Genomic DNA, 16804 nt, shown 5'->3' with positions numbered 1-16804 from the left:
GCTGTAGCAAAGCTAAGAATGGAGAAGTGCTTCTGTCTTCTTTTTCTGTTTTCTTCCTTTTCAGGCTATACTTCAATGGGTTATTTTTAAGCCTATATTGACAGCTTTGCAGTCCTGTTCTATCCTCTACCCCACACTTTTTTGCCACATTAAGGCTAAAAGCGGCTACACAATCTCTATGAGGGCAAGTAGCTGGGAGCACGGCTTACCATCGCCCGACTCCTGGAAGCCGTTCCGGAGTGCTGCTGAAGGTGGTGGTGGTGGTGGTGGTGCACCCGTTCCCGGCCGGTCTGGGGGAAGTGGTGGCCGGGGCCCACCCCTCTGGTTCTCCAGCCCAGCCCGGGAAGGCAGCTGGGGAGCGGCAGGTAAAGCCCTCGAGGTGCTACCGTTCCTGCTGATGGGAGGTGGTGGTGGCAGGGGGCCTGGAAAGAGAATAGAGGCAAGCACAAAAATGCTGTTTGCCCCAAACTGTTCTGTGGTGGCACACTGCTGCCCGTGTCCCACGGTCTCCCACTAACAGAGCGCAGGCCAGTTTGGGCCCTGGGAAGAGCAGACTCCAGACCCACCTCCCTGCTCCCAGGGCTTGATGGGGAGCCCACAACCTGCAGAGCCCAGAGGAGCAGGTATATCCAAACACAAACACTTCTCAGCACCCATATTCCTGCCTCCCTCAGCTGCAGTAACTCTGTAGAGGTGTTGGCCCTTGAAGTTGATTTCAAACCACTAAACCACACTGGCCTCAATGGATAGTTACAGCAGGAACTTTGTGGTCTGGGGATCCAGGCCATACCCCATCAAACTCCCCATGCATCTTCACAGTGAAGCAGAAAAGCTCTGCATGGCAACGTGAAGGCACAGCCCACACAGGCTGGGAAAGTGATGCTCTCTGAGCAGTAGTAAACTGGGACAGGAGAGGAATCCATGGCTTGGACAGGAGGAGGCCACACACAGGAGGGTGTGGAGGGCTGCACATGGCCAAAGGTCTCAGCACCTCTGCTCAGCACAGTTGGGCAACTGACAATTATGTTCATTTTCTTAAATGCTTCCTTGTTCTGATGAAATCTTGTTACAGACACATACTGGAAAGCTTCCAGAATGGTTTCTCTCCCTAAACCTTACTAAAACCCATCATCTACCTCAAACCATTCCAGAACAGCATTTGCATTTATAATTTATATCTCTAGCTTCCTTCTGCTCATTGAGTCAGCAGAAAGGTAGTATACATTTACTAAAATCTGCATCAGAAAAGAGCTGGCCAGGAACCTCCTGTGAAAGCAGAGATTGTCACAGGAGAAGCTCCTGCAGTGTCCAAACAGTCACAGCTGTACTCTGCAGCACTGCTCTGTGCTCCCCAACAAACGTGAGACAATTCCTGCAGCCAGGCAGCCATGTGCCAGCCTCTGTGAGTGCATTGAGGTGCAGATTCCTTGTGTTATGGGGCCGATTTGTGCCCCAGCTCCTCCAGCTCCACAAGGAAAGCCATCAGGCACTGAGAGTCATGAGGCCCAACTCTTAAAAGTTACAGTGATTGTCAGAGGACAAAACATGTGATGAAATAACCTGATGGAGACAACGCTATTTTCAGTCTCATTTGGAATCTGTGTCTAGCAGGTAATGACTGTTAGTCACGCTGCAGCAACTGCCTCCTGTTTGACAACTGTCAGATCAGCCTTCTATTAAAGTAATTAGTATTTTGCTGTGTTTGTGCCTCCCAACACGTAGAAGGCCAGGCTTTCCACTCATGACAACACTGCCATTAACTCACACTGGCTGACTCAAGAAGGTGAATGTTGTCACCTCACGGGAGCTGGGTAAAACAGGTCCCTGTTGGTACAGAACCTGGTGGGCAGCCCCATTCTTGTTACAACAACTACACAAAACCTGCCCAGATCTGTGAGTTAGTTGGGAATGCACAGTAACGTTCCTTGAGCTACAGCGGTGCCCACAAGCCTTCATTTTTCAACTGCAGGATCCCTTGTGCCCAACAGCCCCATGCCCCAGCCCCTACCTGCTCGGCTGGGGGGATCCCTGATGGGTGGCGGGGGCCTCTCGCTGGGTGGTGGTGGCAGGGGGCCGGAGCGGCCACTCCCAGAGCTAGGCGCAGCAGGGGGCACCAAGGACAGGTTCCTCTGGGGCAGTCGTGGCATTTCGTCACTGCTGGCGGGACCGGGGGGCACAGGGGGTGGCCCTGGCCTGCTGGGGGGTGGTGGGGGTGCAGGGACACCGAGGGGTGGCCGCGGTGAAGCAGGCACAGGTGGTTTGCTGTTCTGTGGTGGTGGCGGCGGCAGGGCCATGTCCCGGCTGGCAGTTGGCCGGTGCCCAGAGGGAGGTGGTGGCGGCGGTGGTTTCTCATCCACTGGTGAGCGGCCGGGTGTGGGTGGCAGCGGTGGTCTGCCCGAGTATGGGGTTGCTGGGCCCGGGCCAGGCTGCCGCAGGGACCCAGCTGACCCTGCGGCCCGGCTGCCTGGGAATGGCGGTGGCGTCGGCCCCAGGCTGGGCTGGCGGTTGAGGACTGGCGCTGGTGCTGAACCCCGGCCGTGCAGACTGGAGGCGATGGGCCGGGGTGTGCTAGGCACCGGTGGCGGTGTGGCCTCAGGCTTAGAACCCACATCGGGCCTGGGTGGTGGCAGGCGGCTCCTCTGAGGGTCAGCAGCTGGGCTCCGCTGCCCCGGTGGCGGCCCTGGGAAGCGAGGTGGGCCACTTGGTGCTGAAAATGGCTTGGCAGCAGCAGAGCGGGCTCCAGGCGGCAGTGCGGGTGGGCGGGCTGCCCCAGTATCTGTGCAGGAAGAAGAGAGAGACAGGGAGAGGGCATCAGCATCCATAGAGAGGGCCTTCCTCACATAGCAACACTGTATGCTGGGACACAGCTGCCCAAGTGCTCAGGGATGCTCCGCAGGAACAGTCAGCAGCAATCTCAGTGTTATTTGGGATCTCCATCACAGCAGTTAAGTCCTCCCAGCTCATGAGGAATGGCCTGGGGGCGACCCAAGTGACTGCAAGGCAACACGAGTATACAGCCCTCATGGAGCAAACAATAATGTCAGGAGGGAAGAGAAGAACTGGTGAAGAACAAGTATTTGATACCAGCAACTCAAAAGCAAAAGGGCCGTAGCTCTGAAATGGTATTTAACAACTTAACAACTGCTGTCCAGCAAAAGGGCTTTGCAGCCCTTTCTAATATCTGTGAGTTACTTGTGTACTTGTGTATGTCAGCAAGAAGGCAGCCAGCCTTGTAGTTGAAGAAACACTGTCCTGTTGTGCCGGGAACTTTTGCATTAATACAAGTTCCCAAAATAGACCATGACACAATAGAAAATACCAGCTCCGAGAGACTGTTCTGTACAAATGTGCTGAAAAATTACGTTAGTCCATAAAATATGCAGGATTCATAATATTTTATGATCCCTGTTGTCCAGTCCTCCTTCAGCAAGTGTGAAATGCTACATCCTTAGCTTTAGGAAACTTGTGAGTTCCAGATTTCCTTTGTTTGAAGGGGCACGGAGCTCTGGGCAGCTGTTTGGACAGCTAGAAGAACACAGCGTGTGCCCTCCAACTGCAGCACGCGCAGCAGCCAGCTGGGATGCCTCATGCACTCCCTAAGTGGTAAATCACACTCTTGAGGAGCTGACGCAGATGTACTTTCCAAATGGAAAGTTGATCTTTTTTCCTGGTACAGAAGGGAGAAATAATCCAGAATCCTCTTGTGCTCCCCTCTGGTCCCACACACCCACAGCTAAAGCAGGACCTCACTCTACTTTGCAAGCAGCCACTCAACACTGCCAAGATCTTTAGTCTTCATCAATAATTAGGAGAGGAGTGGAAAGAGGGGTCTCAGTTCCCCTTCATAAAGCCTATTATTAAAAATAAAACAAGATTCAAGATGAAGACGTCATTTCTTGATAGCCTAAGATATCTGAAGGCATTCTCAATCCCAGCAGATAATTTATCGCTGTGGTGTGTAATCAACATAAGCAATGTGTCATTTACTTGTTTGCACTGAAATTGCAAGATCTTTCTTACCAGCATCTCGACTCGCAGCAGATCTGAGCTTTGGCATTCCTGCTTGAAAAAGGCCTCCAAGGCCAGGTGGCCCACCACCACTGAAGCCGCCACCACTGCTGCCACCGCCACCTCCTCCAAAGCCACCGCCACCTCCGCTGCTTCCTTTGGGTTCTGTTGGAAAAAAAGTCCCTCATGTTATGCAGAGAAGTGAGGCTGATCCTGCAAAGTATTCTCTTTCATTACAGCAACGCTTGTAAGCGGGGAAAATAGGACAAGCTTTCAAAACACGTTAGCAAGGCTTTGTTCAGGCTGGATCGTCACAGCCACCACTACCGCTATTGTGCCACAGAAGAGGTGGAGCAATAGACGTAGCTATTGAGTTTTATTAAGCCATCACTTTCCTTTTGGCTGCTCTGGACTGGAAAGCAGAGAAACAGTCACTCTGGAGAATCTGGAACTGCAAAATGGATGGAACCTCTGAGAATATCACGTTGTCTTTGTTAACGTCTGTGTAGTTGCTTTCCAATTCTTCATACCATTGCTCTCTTATCCTTCACCTTCATTTCTCCATAAGCCAAGGACAGCAAATGAGGAAAATGAGGAATGAGGGTGGAAGACAGAGGTGTTCTTCCCCTTGGGGGCACCTCTGGTGAATGCATGGAAGAGATTTTATTTCTGATGACTTTTCTGTACGCCCAGAAATGCAGTGAGATGATCATTAGCTGCCATTTTATTCCAATGTAGAGGAACTATGTTATCAGTCTCCATTTCCTCTCCTGATTTTCTCTAACATTTCCCACCACTGGCACCATTGGTGCCTTTCCTCAACACTTCTGCCATGACAGCATCAAGGCACTGACAGTACAATGAAAGCATTTTCAGTGATAAATACAGGGAAGAACCCTCCTTAGAACATCACTGTAAAAGGAGCAGGCCCACAGGTTGGGATATCTGTGAAGATCAGCTCCCCGATGACGGGCTACGTGGCTGAGGACCAATTGCTTAATTTCTTGGCCTCTTCATTTCCACAACTTTGGGTGGGTAAAAGTTTCATTGACTGTAAAGTAATTAAAAGCTGTAGATGAAAAGCACTTCTAATAATCCCACCCAGAAAAAAGGAGGAAGAATGTGTTCATGGGGGAATGTTTCACATCATCCCTCTGTTCTTAAGCATGTTAGCTCAGTTCAGCTCTGACTCACACAGGGTGTGAACCTCTGGAGAAATGCTTCTAACTATGTTTTAGTCTTTCTTCATGATATGTTAATTCACGTAAACAAGATAATAAGCCACATCATTTGAATCTTACTGTTTAGCCTTCCTTTAAACCCCTTAACTTCTGTTCTCCAGCTCATTAGAATAGCTAGAACATGTAACTTGGCATTCAGAGACGATATTCAAGTGTTTAAAGCGAGGTATCTGGCTGATGATAGACTGTACCTATTTCTTTTTCTAAATTCCTATTTGGTCACACGTCTGTTGGTGTTTCCTTCTTTCCTCATCACCTTCCCATCACAGTCCAGCCTTTAATTGCACGGCGAGACCCAGACCAAGTTGTATCACATTTGTTAATCTGTCTGTAGAAATCACTTCTCTCCCTAGGCAATAAATGCTATGCCACCGCCACAGCAGGCCTTTGTTCCTTGCCTACCTCCCGTTTCTGTTCTCTCTTCCTGATTATTGCTACGGGGGCTTTTCCAGCTTTCTCTCAGCACACACCATGGTGCGCAGCAAGAGCCAGGAGCGGATGGAGACCTCCTTTCCTCCTCACAGGCAGGCTCAGCTGCTGCGCTGTGCCAGAGCACTGCCTGGCAAGCTGAGCAACGAGGCTCAGCCGAAAAGATAACACCCCTGAGTCGCTCTAGCAGCAGCCAGTCTACGTGCAGCACAGCAGCACCCGGCTTGGGCTGTGGCTCTGACTGCTTCCAGCGCTATGGGTCCATTAGTAAGCCAATGGTGCCATGCCACGGCTGCCCTTATTTTTGTGCACTTTCTTCTCCCCGCTGTCCTCAGTACTGAAGGGAGTTTCTCTGCCTGAGCCACTGTAGCTTCTCAGCAGGTCTCCTAGTAGGGTTTCCATGGTGTTCTGGTTTAAGCAAATGAGAAAATGAATTGCTTTATGAGAGTAAGCAAGCACACTGATGCCCACATTTCATAAGCAGTACTTGATTTCTCAGCTTACTTAATCCACAAAGAACAGAATTTATTTTTGTATATACCAGCTCTGGGCATTTTGTTTTACCTGCATTTCCCATGGCAGCTCATCCGATAAGAGATAAATAATTTTCTGCATTCAGATATATAGAACCATTCAAGTACACAAACTCAGCCATGCAGAATCATACTTACTGTCTAGAATTGGAGCACTTCTGTCATTAGTAACAGTCTTCTTTAGCTTTTTTCCTTTGGTGATATCAGATAATAGAGCATTTCGCCCTGCCTGTTCTGACCTGCTTAGAGTTGGTTTTTCAGTATTTGCCTGCAAAATAAAATTAAAGATGAGGAGGTAAAATAAACCTCAAATTTTAGATACACAGTTCTGATCAAACATGGTAGTTACCTTAGACCTTAATTTCTATTCTAGCAACCCACTATGGCAGTATGCCATATCTGGTTTTGTGAATTATGCTATAAGTAGCTGCCCTTGTTACTGACTCCGGGCCCCAGACACTGCTGCTACTCACAGTTTACTGGAAACAGAACACTTTTGTTCGAATTCATCTATTTTTTTTTAATTCAAGAGTCTCTGATTTTTTTAAAGCCAAAGCACATCTGTGGAAAATTACCGTTTTGGAGACTGGGCCTGGGCAGACTACTAACACAATTTGATTACAGAAAAAGATGGACATTTCTGAAAGTTGTAGTGAAACTGGAAATACACAAATCCTGGATAAATCAGAAGAAAGATGGAGTTCTGGCTGCACACGTCTATATATGGTTACTACTTCTAGGAAATGGTGGTTCCTGAAAAGATTTCTAACCTATCACATCAACGTTACAGAAGTTTCATGAACGTCGGTGAGAGCTGCCATGGAAGGTCTGAGCACAAAGCCTGTATTTTGCTTGTGGTGGGCAGCGAGGGAAAGACTATGCCATGCTGTCAATCTGGGTAACCAGCTAGGCCTTTGGTATGAAAACATTTGAGTACTCTACAACAGCACTTCCAGAAGCTTTTTCTTTCTTGTCCGCCTGATGGAAAGCAAACACAGCCCAGGGCAGGCTCTGTTCCAGCTTAGGCTGATTGAAACCAGGTCTAGTGTAGTTTCACCCACTATGGTGTGCCAGCAATGGTTCTCATACCTTCATACCACAGACTGGCTGAGAGAGCTAAGCTAGCTAAGAACTATTCTTATAAAAGGTAAAAAAAATGAGATTGATTTTTGCCTCAGGTGCTCTGAATCAGTTCACTACCAGGTCATGCATGTGTCAGAAAAGGTCACAGGAGAAAGTAAGAGCACATGGCTGGGGAAAGGCAAAGAGTGAGCAAAACTCTGAGTTAGACAAGCTGCGCCTCCCCACCCAGGATCCCTGCTCCAAGGCAAACAACCAGTATAGGAGGAAGAGGAAGTGAATGTGGCTAGTGACATCCACATGGACACTGAAAGGGAATGGAAGCAACAGACCCTCTTGCAGGGATTAATCAACCATAAACAAAATGCAGGAAAACAACACAGATACCAACACACCATCACCCATCAGTGTATCTACATATCCCCTTCAACATGACAAGCAGCAACATAGGACAGCATATACAGTGCAGCCAGCTCCTCCAAGACTTACCAAGGCCAGCGTTGGGGGCGGCGGGGGCGCTGGCGGGGGAGGCACAGGCATGGTGGAAGGCTGAGCTCCAGCTGATCTTGCTAAGAAATCTGCACAGCAAAACACAAAATGCAAAGACCCAGAGATTAATAAATCTGCCGCTTCTGGGGGGTACTTTCTTCAAACCAATCCGGCATCTAACAGGCTTATCTATTATTTTTTTTAAGGTTAAGTAGTCGGTTAAAAGCACTTCGTGTTTAATTGTATGGATAACAGCCGCATCCTTAAATAGGTGCTCCCTGCATGACCTCCACAGCCATGCAAACTCTCAGACACACATATCTTGTTGTGTATACACACACACAACCCTTGCATACCCTTCGCTATGGCAATGCACAAAAACATAACATGGTCACATGCAACAGTAAATTAAAAAACTGAACTCTGTTTAATCCAACAATCTTGTTCCTGTGGAATTATAGCAATACCCCTTTGGTAAACCATCAACCCCTATTTCAACAAGGCACCATCCCTTTAGGATCGTGCTCAAAAAGAGATGTTGACCTTTTAGATTCTTCGGCTGTTGGAAGGCAACACTCCTTCACTGTTCTGGGTAGGGTGCAAAGGCAGACCTCTAGGAAAGACTCATGCACCTCCTACTCCTGCTTGCTCTGAAGAAGCCAGGCTCCACCACCACCTCTGAATATACCCTCCTCTCCTCAAAAGCAGCCATGCTCTGTGCATGTTCCCCAAGGAGGAACAAGCAGGCTACTGTGCAGTGGAAAGCTTGGCGGCCAGAGACCACTTCTCCAGCTCTGCTGCCTGAGACCAGGCTCTTGCTTTTTCCCAGCCCATGCAGAACTCCAGTAATTCCAGGACAGGCACACACAGGATGTAGAAATTCACTGAAACTGAAAAGCACCATGGACTTTTCTATTTTCCAAATCACAAGGGCTTTTAGTGGTCTTTTAGCATACTGCTAGCAGGAACTGCGCCTACTGGAAGCTCAGGGGTTTTCCTGGTGATGCTGTGACATTTCAGTAGTATGCTGTACTGCCTGCCCCTAAAAATACTTCTGCTTTGAGGAACCTGCTGACAGGCTCAGCCCTGAGCTTGTGCAGGAGATGTGCAGAGCATCCCATGTCAACACGAGGTGAATACAGGTTATTCTCCAGAAAGCCTTGTGTTGACGTCCCTAGTGCAGTTGCTTAAAAGAATATGCATCTCTCACCTTTTGAAGTCAACTGATTTTGATAAAACCAGGGAGAACTGCAATAACACATTCCCTGCCAAATCAGCTTCATGCTAGTTACAGCACACTTAAGAACTAGAATGAACAATAGAAAAATGTTCTGAATGACACACAACGGCATCTGCAGTTCTCGTTTGAGGTGCATCACCACCTGCAAGGCCTGCAGTGCCTCTGACATGTTCCACGATACAGAAAAATGGAAGGTTTGAAGGACAGCTGTATCCCATCAGATGCCCATGCTTTGACAGAATTAGAATACTGCTGCAAACCCATACGAAGAAATGGCTGAGCTGCCTTCCTAGAAAAGTGCTTGTCTAGAAGGAGACATAGATGGATTTTGCCTGAAATCATCAAGGAGAAAGGGGCTTGGAAAGAAAATGAGCACATCACCCCTAACTCTAGCTGACAAGGAGTTCAGAGCGGCATGGTGTGGGGCAGGCGCAAGGCATTACCGCTATGTCCGGTGCGGGGAGGTTTTATTTTCCCCTGCTGCAGATGCTGTTGCTCTTTCCTATTACTGAGAAAGCGCAAGCAGAGCAGAGGGGAAGCTGATGGACGGACAGACTGACAAAGAGGAAACTGTGCGAAGCCAAGTCCGTGCAGTGCTGTGCAAACACCACAGTCACAAACCCTGCACACTGACACGAGTTTCCCACCCACTCACCCTGCAGGAGTTACCTCTCCTATGGAAGCACCGCTTTCAGGTTCCCAGGATCTGCCTGAGTCCGCTTGTATTTCAGACATCCGTGCTCCCAGTAATCAGTCCCTGCATTAAACTCTTCTGAGCCCTATCCTTTCCTCATCTCATTATCCTAAATTCAGTACTTAAAATCTGAACTCTATTAAAAGAACTAAGACTAATGCTGCTTTGTTCAACTTCCTGTTTAAAAAAATAGTCAACAGGAAAATTATTTCTTGCAGCAGACCACAACCATCCTGTTTCTTAACACAGTCTTTTCACAGCTGCAGTTGTCTCTAGTGTAACCGTGCCAGTAAGCTACTTCACCAAGCTTTTAACTCCTTCAGCTGATCAAAATGAGAAGCTGCTCTCTGCGCTGCTGTGGTAAGAGGCTGAAGCAGTCCGGAAAATGCCCCCTGAATCTTCTTGGTGCTCCATGTGCCAAGGGAAAGCTCCTTGAGAAGGGAGGATAAAGTTTGTTTTTTATCAGACTTACAGATTGATTTCTTAAGGCAGCTCAAACCTGCATGCAGCAAGCCAGCTAGGTGGTCTACATAGTGTCCTTTCCAAAAAACAGCATTTTTGCAAATGTATAACTTGCATACCTCTCTGTCTGTTAAATTATTGCCTTCTGCATGCTTTTCTCCTTCCTTTCCTTCACTGGGTAGTTTTGGGTCAGTTTCTTAAGAAATTGGTTGGGATAAAGGGGGAGCAGGGTAGCACTCAAAGCCTGAACTCTCTAAGGAGAAGCCACTGCCCATGGAAGCATCCAAGACCTTCCCTGACACATTGCTTGCAGGGAGGTAAGGGGGAGAACAGCACTGTTGCCTCCTGCTTGCCTATCCCTTCCTCCAGGGAAATATCAGTATCTATCTAGTAAAAACCTATGTATCTCTACATGTAGTTGTGTATATATGTATGTGTTTAGATACACATACATACATACACATGCAGTCAGTCTGAAAGTAATGCCTCCTATTTATATCCATGGAAACTACAACAGATACAAAGAGCACAATAACGCTCTTTGACAGAGCAAATTCTCTGCTACAAAATACTATTTTTCAACACAGTCGCCATCATCAACTATCCATTTTTGCCAGCAACAACAAGAGCCTGCATGCTGTGCTTGTATAAATGTGCACGGCCGTTCAGAATGTGGCTTGTCTTTCACACTGCTGTCACCATTGCTGAAATGCACCATCCACTGCCTCACTGTGCTCACATCCACTGGTTGGTCACCATAAACGTTCAGCAAGCATCAATGAATGTCAGTGGGTGCCATTTTTTTCTGCATGGAGGAATTCAGTGACACACCTTTGCTCCATATGCACTTCCACGTCAGACGTCATTCTGTCAGACTGCCCTTCTGCTGCCATCTGTCACATGGGCAATAACATGTAATGGGATACTGGTGGGAAGGTTCAACCTCAAGTGCCATACCATCAACATTTGCCTCCGACATCATGGGCCAACATAATATAATAATAGGCATTACTTTCAGAGCTGCCCGCATATCTACAGATCTACCCTAATGCGTATCTAGTTTCCACTCCTGTCCTGTTGAGAAGGATGCCTCTCACTGTGCCTGCAGTGCCAGCTGCCCACCAGCTAGCACTTCTGGTACCAAAGGGCTTTATCAGCAGCATGGGTGGAAGCCAGACATGCAGCTGCACACTGGCCAGCTTATCGTCCAGCTGCTGCTGAACAAACCCTGCAGCCCATGATTCAGCTGCTAGGAGGGCTGGCAAAAGGCATTTTGCAGGCATAAGGCAAGTTTCTGAGACAGGTCAAATTTTGGCAGCACTGGCCTCAAATTGTTTACACACAGTGCTCTTGCTTTGAAGCTGTGATATTTTCAGTAATGTTTTCTTGGAAAAGATCTGCTACAATGGATGTGACAATTCAGAGTAATTTTCAGAGGACAAATCAAACTAAAAGCGGTAATTAAATGTAAGGTATTAATTATATGGACCTAGAATACGCCTTTTAGATGACTCCACTGGGTCACCCATTGAGCGCACGTGATATCCCTACCTGCTTGTTTGGAAGTGCAGTGTGTATCATGGGAATACTGGGCTTTGTTAGAAACATTCCCGAGTCTACTGAAAGGACAGCTTTCCTGTACCCAAGTAGGAAACAATTCCTAGGCTTCTGCTACATCCTAGAGCATACGCTTCCCTTAGGAGCCACCAGAACAAAGATAACAAGGCATTAGTCAGAAACCCACGTGCTCATACTCAAGTATAACATATCCATTACACAGTCAGTAAGACACACCAGCCTGACAAATTTTAGTTTAAACCTCGATGATCCTTATAGGCCCCTTCCAACTTGGGGAATTCTATGGTTCTACGTACTTTCAATACACCACCACCTCACTCCTACTTTTGCCCCTTCCCAACTCTGCTCCTGCTGCTGAGAAGGAAAAAAAAAAGAGCATCAGAAACTCAAAATGCTGCAAAAAATAGCACCTACTGCTTTTGAAGCTCAAACTCAACTGTGCATAGCACAGCACTGGATACAAGTCCAGCTACTGCTCCATTCACCACTGCTTCGCACAAAGCAGAGGAGTCCCAGGATGCTAAGTGCAACTCTGCAGCTAGAGGGAAGCTTTGGCTTTTGTCTTATGTGTCAGCAATGGACTCGGGGTTCATTATTTGCACTCAGTCAGTGGGAAAGAGCCTATTTTAAGGAACAGACATTAACTCCAATTGCTAACAGCTGACACCATAAAATACATGCAATAGTAGCTGATAAATTTTACCTACTGAGTCTGCTAACAACAGAGCTGTTTGTAACAACCAGAGTCACAGGAACTCATTTCAAAAGAAAGTCGGAAGGAGCATCAGAACTTTGAAACCTAGTATTTGCCTTCCTGTGCATTTTCCAGTCGGTAGTGTCCATTATCATCGCTGTATGTAAAGATTAGGCTTATATCCTGGTACTGCAGCAGCAAGAATTAAGGTAGCTATCGCCAAAGATGGAGCATGTTATGATATGCAACACATCTTGATAAGAACTAACTGCATCCAAAAAACAAACAAACAAAAAGCTCAGGAGAGAAACAGAGTGTGTCACATTTGGCAAAGAGCCCTTGCCCTGCCAAGCAACCCACATGTAAAAGAGGCACTGCACCAAAACACAAGTTCTGGGCATTTCGTGGTACCTCAGAGACCTCCTCAGGAACGTGACAAGTGCCAAAGAGGGACATTTTACACGGGATGCACAGTGCGAACAACTGGGCTGCAGCTGCAGGGCTCGGCTGCAGTCAGCCATTTCGAGGCGGTCCAGGCACCCCTCGCACGCACTGAGTCACAGGCAGACAGACAGCTCACTGCGGTTAATCGCTTCCTGCATGATTAATTTCCAAGCAGAAAAAGAGGAAGGAACAAACAACTGCAGAAATAAAACAGAAACGATAGAACACGAGGGGGAAAAATATGCAGTCACCAATTAAATGCTGATTGTCCCTCTATGCAAAAGGGTTCAAAATCCAAGACAGTATTGATGTGGTTCTTTCAAAATGTATTGCTTCCACTTACAGAGGAAAAAAAAATAAATGTGAATTTGAGAAAATCAGGCTTGATCACCGGGCATTTTGCTAAGGTAGCTCTCAGCACAAAAAGGACAGCAAACTAACCACGTGACAAAATAGTTGGGAAACGGTATAAAAACAGCTGTTTTTCCATGGGGGAAAAAAAATCAGCTCCACACAGACAAAAATATTTTGTCACGAACCACTGTCTGACGGAATACACAGCTATTGAATTGTTTTGATTCACCCACATCCCCTGCTGCTCCCCTTGCCCTCGGTGGGCCCGACACCGGGAGCACACACATCCCACGCTGCAGTCCTGTGCAGCAGGAGTGCCAAAGTGGGGATGGGTGTAAGGAGAGCTCCAGCGGATGCCAAAGGTACCCACCCTGCACAACATCGTGTCGGTAACTGACACCTGAAAAACATGGCATGTTTTTCTTCTCTCCTTTTTATTAAAGCAAGAGATCGGTTTCTATACAAATAGAAACTTGTAAATACATATAAATAGATAGATGGTTTTAACCCCCCCTAAAAGGTTCAGCATGGACACCAAACACATTGCAGCGTGAAGCTACCTGAACAGACCGCAGAGGAATTCCCCTAGATGGTGGAGGAGGAGTATTTACAGCCTCCCTGACCTGTCACTCACACACACAGAAATTTGACAAAGCCTTCGAAGGGCACCGAAGTGAGCTCATACAGATGCAACTGAGACACTGTTGGAATGCTTTGTACCCACCCCACACAGCTCTAGCAGAACTGGGTTTTCCTCCTCTTAACTGGGATAAAGGAGGCAAGTGACACCTGAAATGCCCCTCTCAGTGTTTCTGGGTCCTTTAACTGCTCTTTTAGGGGTGGCTTTCACTGAAACTGCACTGCTTTTGGTGCAGGGGTTACAGACCCTCAGGGTGTGAGAAGGTCAGTTTTCTCACACCACCCAGAGGAAGCTGAGGTAGGAGAGGAGGCACCAACATTTCACCCTCACAACCACTTGCAGAGAACTGGACAATCCAAAGAGAAGCTGACAGGAGCAATGACTCTAGATGCACGAGGCCCAGGGAAATTCTGCGGAGATTCCTTCTCCAGGAAGTCCATTTTATCAGGGACAAATGCCAGTGCACATCCATAGGATGCCAAAGAGCAGCCTTGTGTTCTTGTTGCCCACGGCGAGTTGCATGCAGCAGGCCTCCTCTGTCACCCAGGAGTTCTGCTGCAAAGAGCCAGCAGGGCTGCATCCATGGAAAATTACAGCTAAGAACCAGGCCGCTGTGGTGTCAGAATGTTGTTTTAATCCAAGTATTTTAAGAAGTTTTTTTCTTCTCAGTGACATATTTTTCAAGATACGTGGAAGATCGCTGGCAGTGGTGAGCTGTGGAGGACTGCCCCGGTCACCACTACAGTTGCTACTTGGAAGAAAAAAAACAAAGCTTTTGATCATTTAAAGTGTTTGGATGTTGACTTGAGAAAGGATGACAATTTATGAGCAAATACACTATAGCAGAAAACACCTCTCTCAAAATAGCAGTCACTTCCATCCAGCCCATGCTGCTGGAACTTCTTTCAGCCAGTACTTACAGAAATATTTCTGTCAGCTGGGCCTCTGGGAGATGGATTCCACCCCCATGCTCGTGGCTGATCCACGAGGAGCACACATGCCCAGGTGCCATCCCCAGCAGGAGGTGGGGCTGACGCAGCCAGGACATCTCCAGTTATGGGACATATCCCAGCCCTGGTGCCTGCAGGACACCACCCGTGACCCTGTAGCTCACTCCCTCCCAATGAAAGAAAAGCCTCTTGCCCCAGACCCTCGATAAAGAAACGCCCAGCAGCAAACAACTTCTCTCCTGGGCAAAAGTGATACTTTAGGACCAAGCTGCTGGTATCTGAGCTCTTCCTTCAGCTGTCTAGAGCACAGTTGTCCGCAACATTCAACCATCTATCATCCAAAACAGCTTCTGGCCAGCACAAATGTTTGAAATAATGCAAAAGACTGTATTATCCTAGGCATGCTGCCCAACACAGCAAATGTGGGATTCACCCAGGCTTGAGGTAAGTAAGCCTCAGCACACAGTCCTAAATAAAGGGATGCTTGTTTTCTGTGCTCTACAGAGGCTATAGGGATACACTGTCCACCTGGGCACAACATAACATAGGGGAACAAGGATCTGATGTCCTTCTCCATCTTACTTCCTCAACTGTTTCTCCTTGTGCACACTGTGTTCATAAAACACTGTTCCTAATACATAGCCTAAGAACTTCTCTCTGCTGGGGCTGCTTTTCCCAATGCCTCATTACTACAGAAGAGATCACTCAGAGTCAGAGGATGCTCAACAGCACTCACCGTGGCACACAGCTTTCTCCCAGAAACGTTAGTGGCTTTAGGCACAAGGAGCTGTTGGTAGGGTGAGCAGTCTGGCTCAGAAGTTAAGGCTTTTCAGAATTGCCTCCAACTTCAATTAACTCTAACTCGTAAAAAAGAGCACTACGCTAAGTTATCCACTCGAAGAATGGGACATCTTCTGCCAGCATCAAACTTGTGGACGTATCCTCACCACACAGTGTTGCTCAGCTTTCCAACCTTATAAACATGGGGAAAATAACATCTTTTTACACCAGCTTCCTTGCATTTTGACTTTCAACCCCAATATATTGACGTACAGAGCAAACCCAAGCATATACAACATATAGAGCTATTTCTGTTTTTTTAGGATGCTGCACATCTGACCACTTGTTTGCTTTGTGAAGCAAGAAGGAAATTCTGCCATTTGAATCAAACTGACAGAAGCCTGGAAGACTTTTTTTCCCCCTTCCCTCCACTGTTTTGTGGTATAACAGGCCAAAAAGTATCAGGAAGTAGGAGTTAGTCTTAACTGTTGCAACTTTCAGCCAGCACAGAAATAAGTGAGAGGAACCCAATTTGGTGAGTGAGCTCTGGGATGTTGCCGGAGGACTTCTGCTGACTGTGGTTGCACACCAGGGTGCCACACGTCCACTTTGCGGTGGTGCCTGCAAGGTGAGGGGCTTCTCCACCTGTCAGCCCCAAGGCTGGGTTAAAAGGTTCCTGTCTGGAGGCGTAGATTATGTGGCAGGAGCTCCATGACCTCTGCTGCATTCTCTGCCATGCCCAGGGCATAATAGCTATAGGGCTCTTCCCCAACTGTCCTCAATCACCATCTTCTTTTGACCAACGGGAGGACAGGCAGCAATGGTAGAAAGGATTTTACTATCATCAAAGCACACAGGAAAAGATCAAGGATCTCACACTGTCAGATTATATTATTACTCCTCCATAGGCCTAAGTCTAGAATTCAATTGGCTTTAGTTTTCCAATAGGCTTTTTTAATATAAAGTGTTTTCTTTATCACGATCGGCTAATTCTTACTAAACCTGCAGTGAACTGTGACTGGCCTACTAAAGCCAGCATCTATAAAATAATATTAAAGTGGTGACTCCCTCTAAAGGGGAAATATCTGAGGCACATCAGGGCCAGACACATGGAATGAATTTAAAACACTGTTTTCCAATCCCGCTCTACTGTAAATATTGCAATATTCCTATAAGAATGCTGAAGAA

The 16804-nt window shown here is 47.3% G+C and overlaps 1 protein-coding gene across 6 annotated transcripts in view; it reads right to left on the bottom strand.

Moving 5' to 3' along the window:
- WIPF1 (WAS/WASL interacting protein family member 1) overlaps positions 1-16804 on the bottom strand; it is a 53751-nt gene that overhangs the window by 6784 nt on the left and 30163 nt on the right. For 4 of the 6 annotated variants that reach the window (XM_025152191.3, NM_001012917.2, XM_015289443.4 and 1 more), the window contains 5 exons: positions 7781-7869; positions 6350-6479; positions 4021-4173; positions 2009-2776; positions 210-422 (listed from right to left, as the gene is read on the bottom strand). In XM_025152191.3, coding sequence (XP_025007959.2) covers positions 210-422; positions 2009-2776; positions 4021-4173; positions 6350-6479; positions 7781-7831 — 1315 coding nt within the window. In that variant the 5' untranslated portion in view covers positions 7832-7869. Of the gene's footprint in view, positions 1-209; positions 423-2008; positions 2777-4020; positions 4174-6349; positions 6480-7780; positions 7870-9675; positions 9898-16804 lie in introns of those variants that run through there. The other 2 variants (XM_015289444.4, XM_015289442.4) reach the window with 2 other exon arrangements.

This window comes from Gallus gallus, chromosome 7, assembly GCF_016699485.2.
Source record: "Gallus gallus isolate bGalGal1 chromosome 7, bGalGal1.mat.broiler.GRCg7b, whole genome shotgun sequence".
In the NCBI taxonomy this organism is placed as follows: Eukaryota; Metazoa; Chordata; class Aves; order Galliformes; family Phasianidae; genus Gallus; species Gallus gallus.
This window is presented reverse-complemented; position numbering and strand designations above follow the sequence as displayed.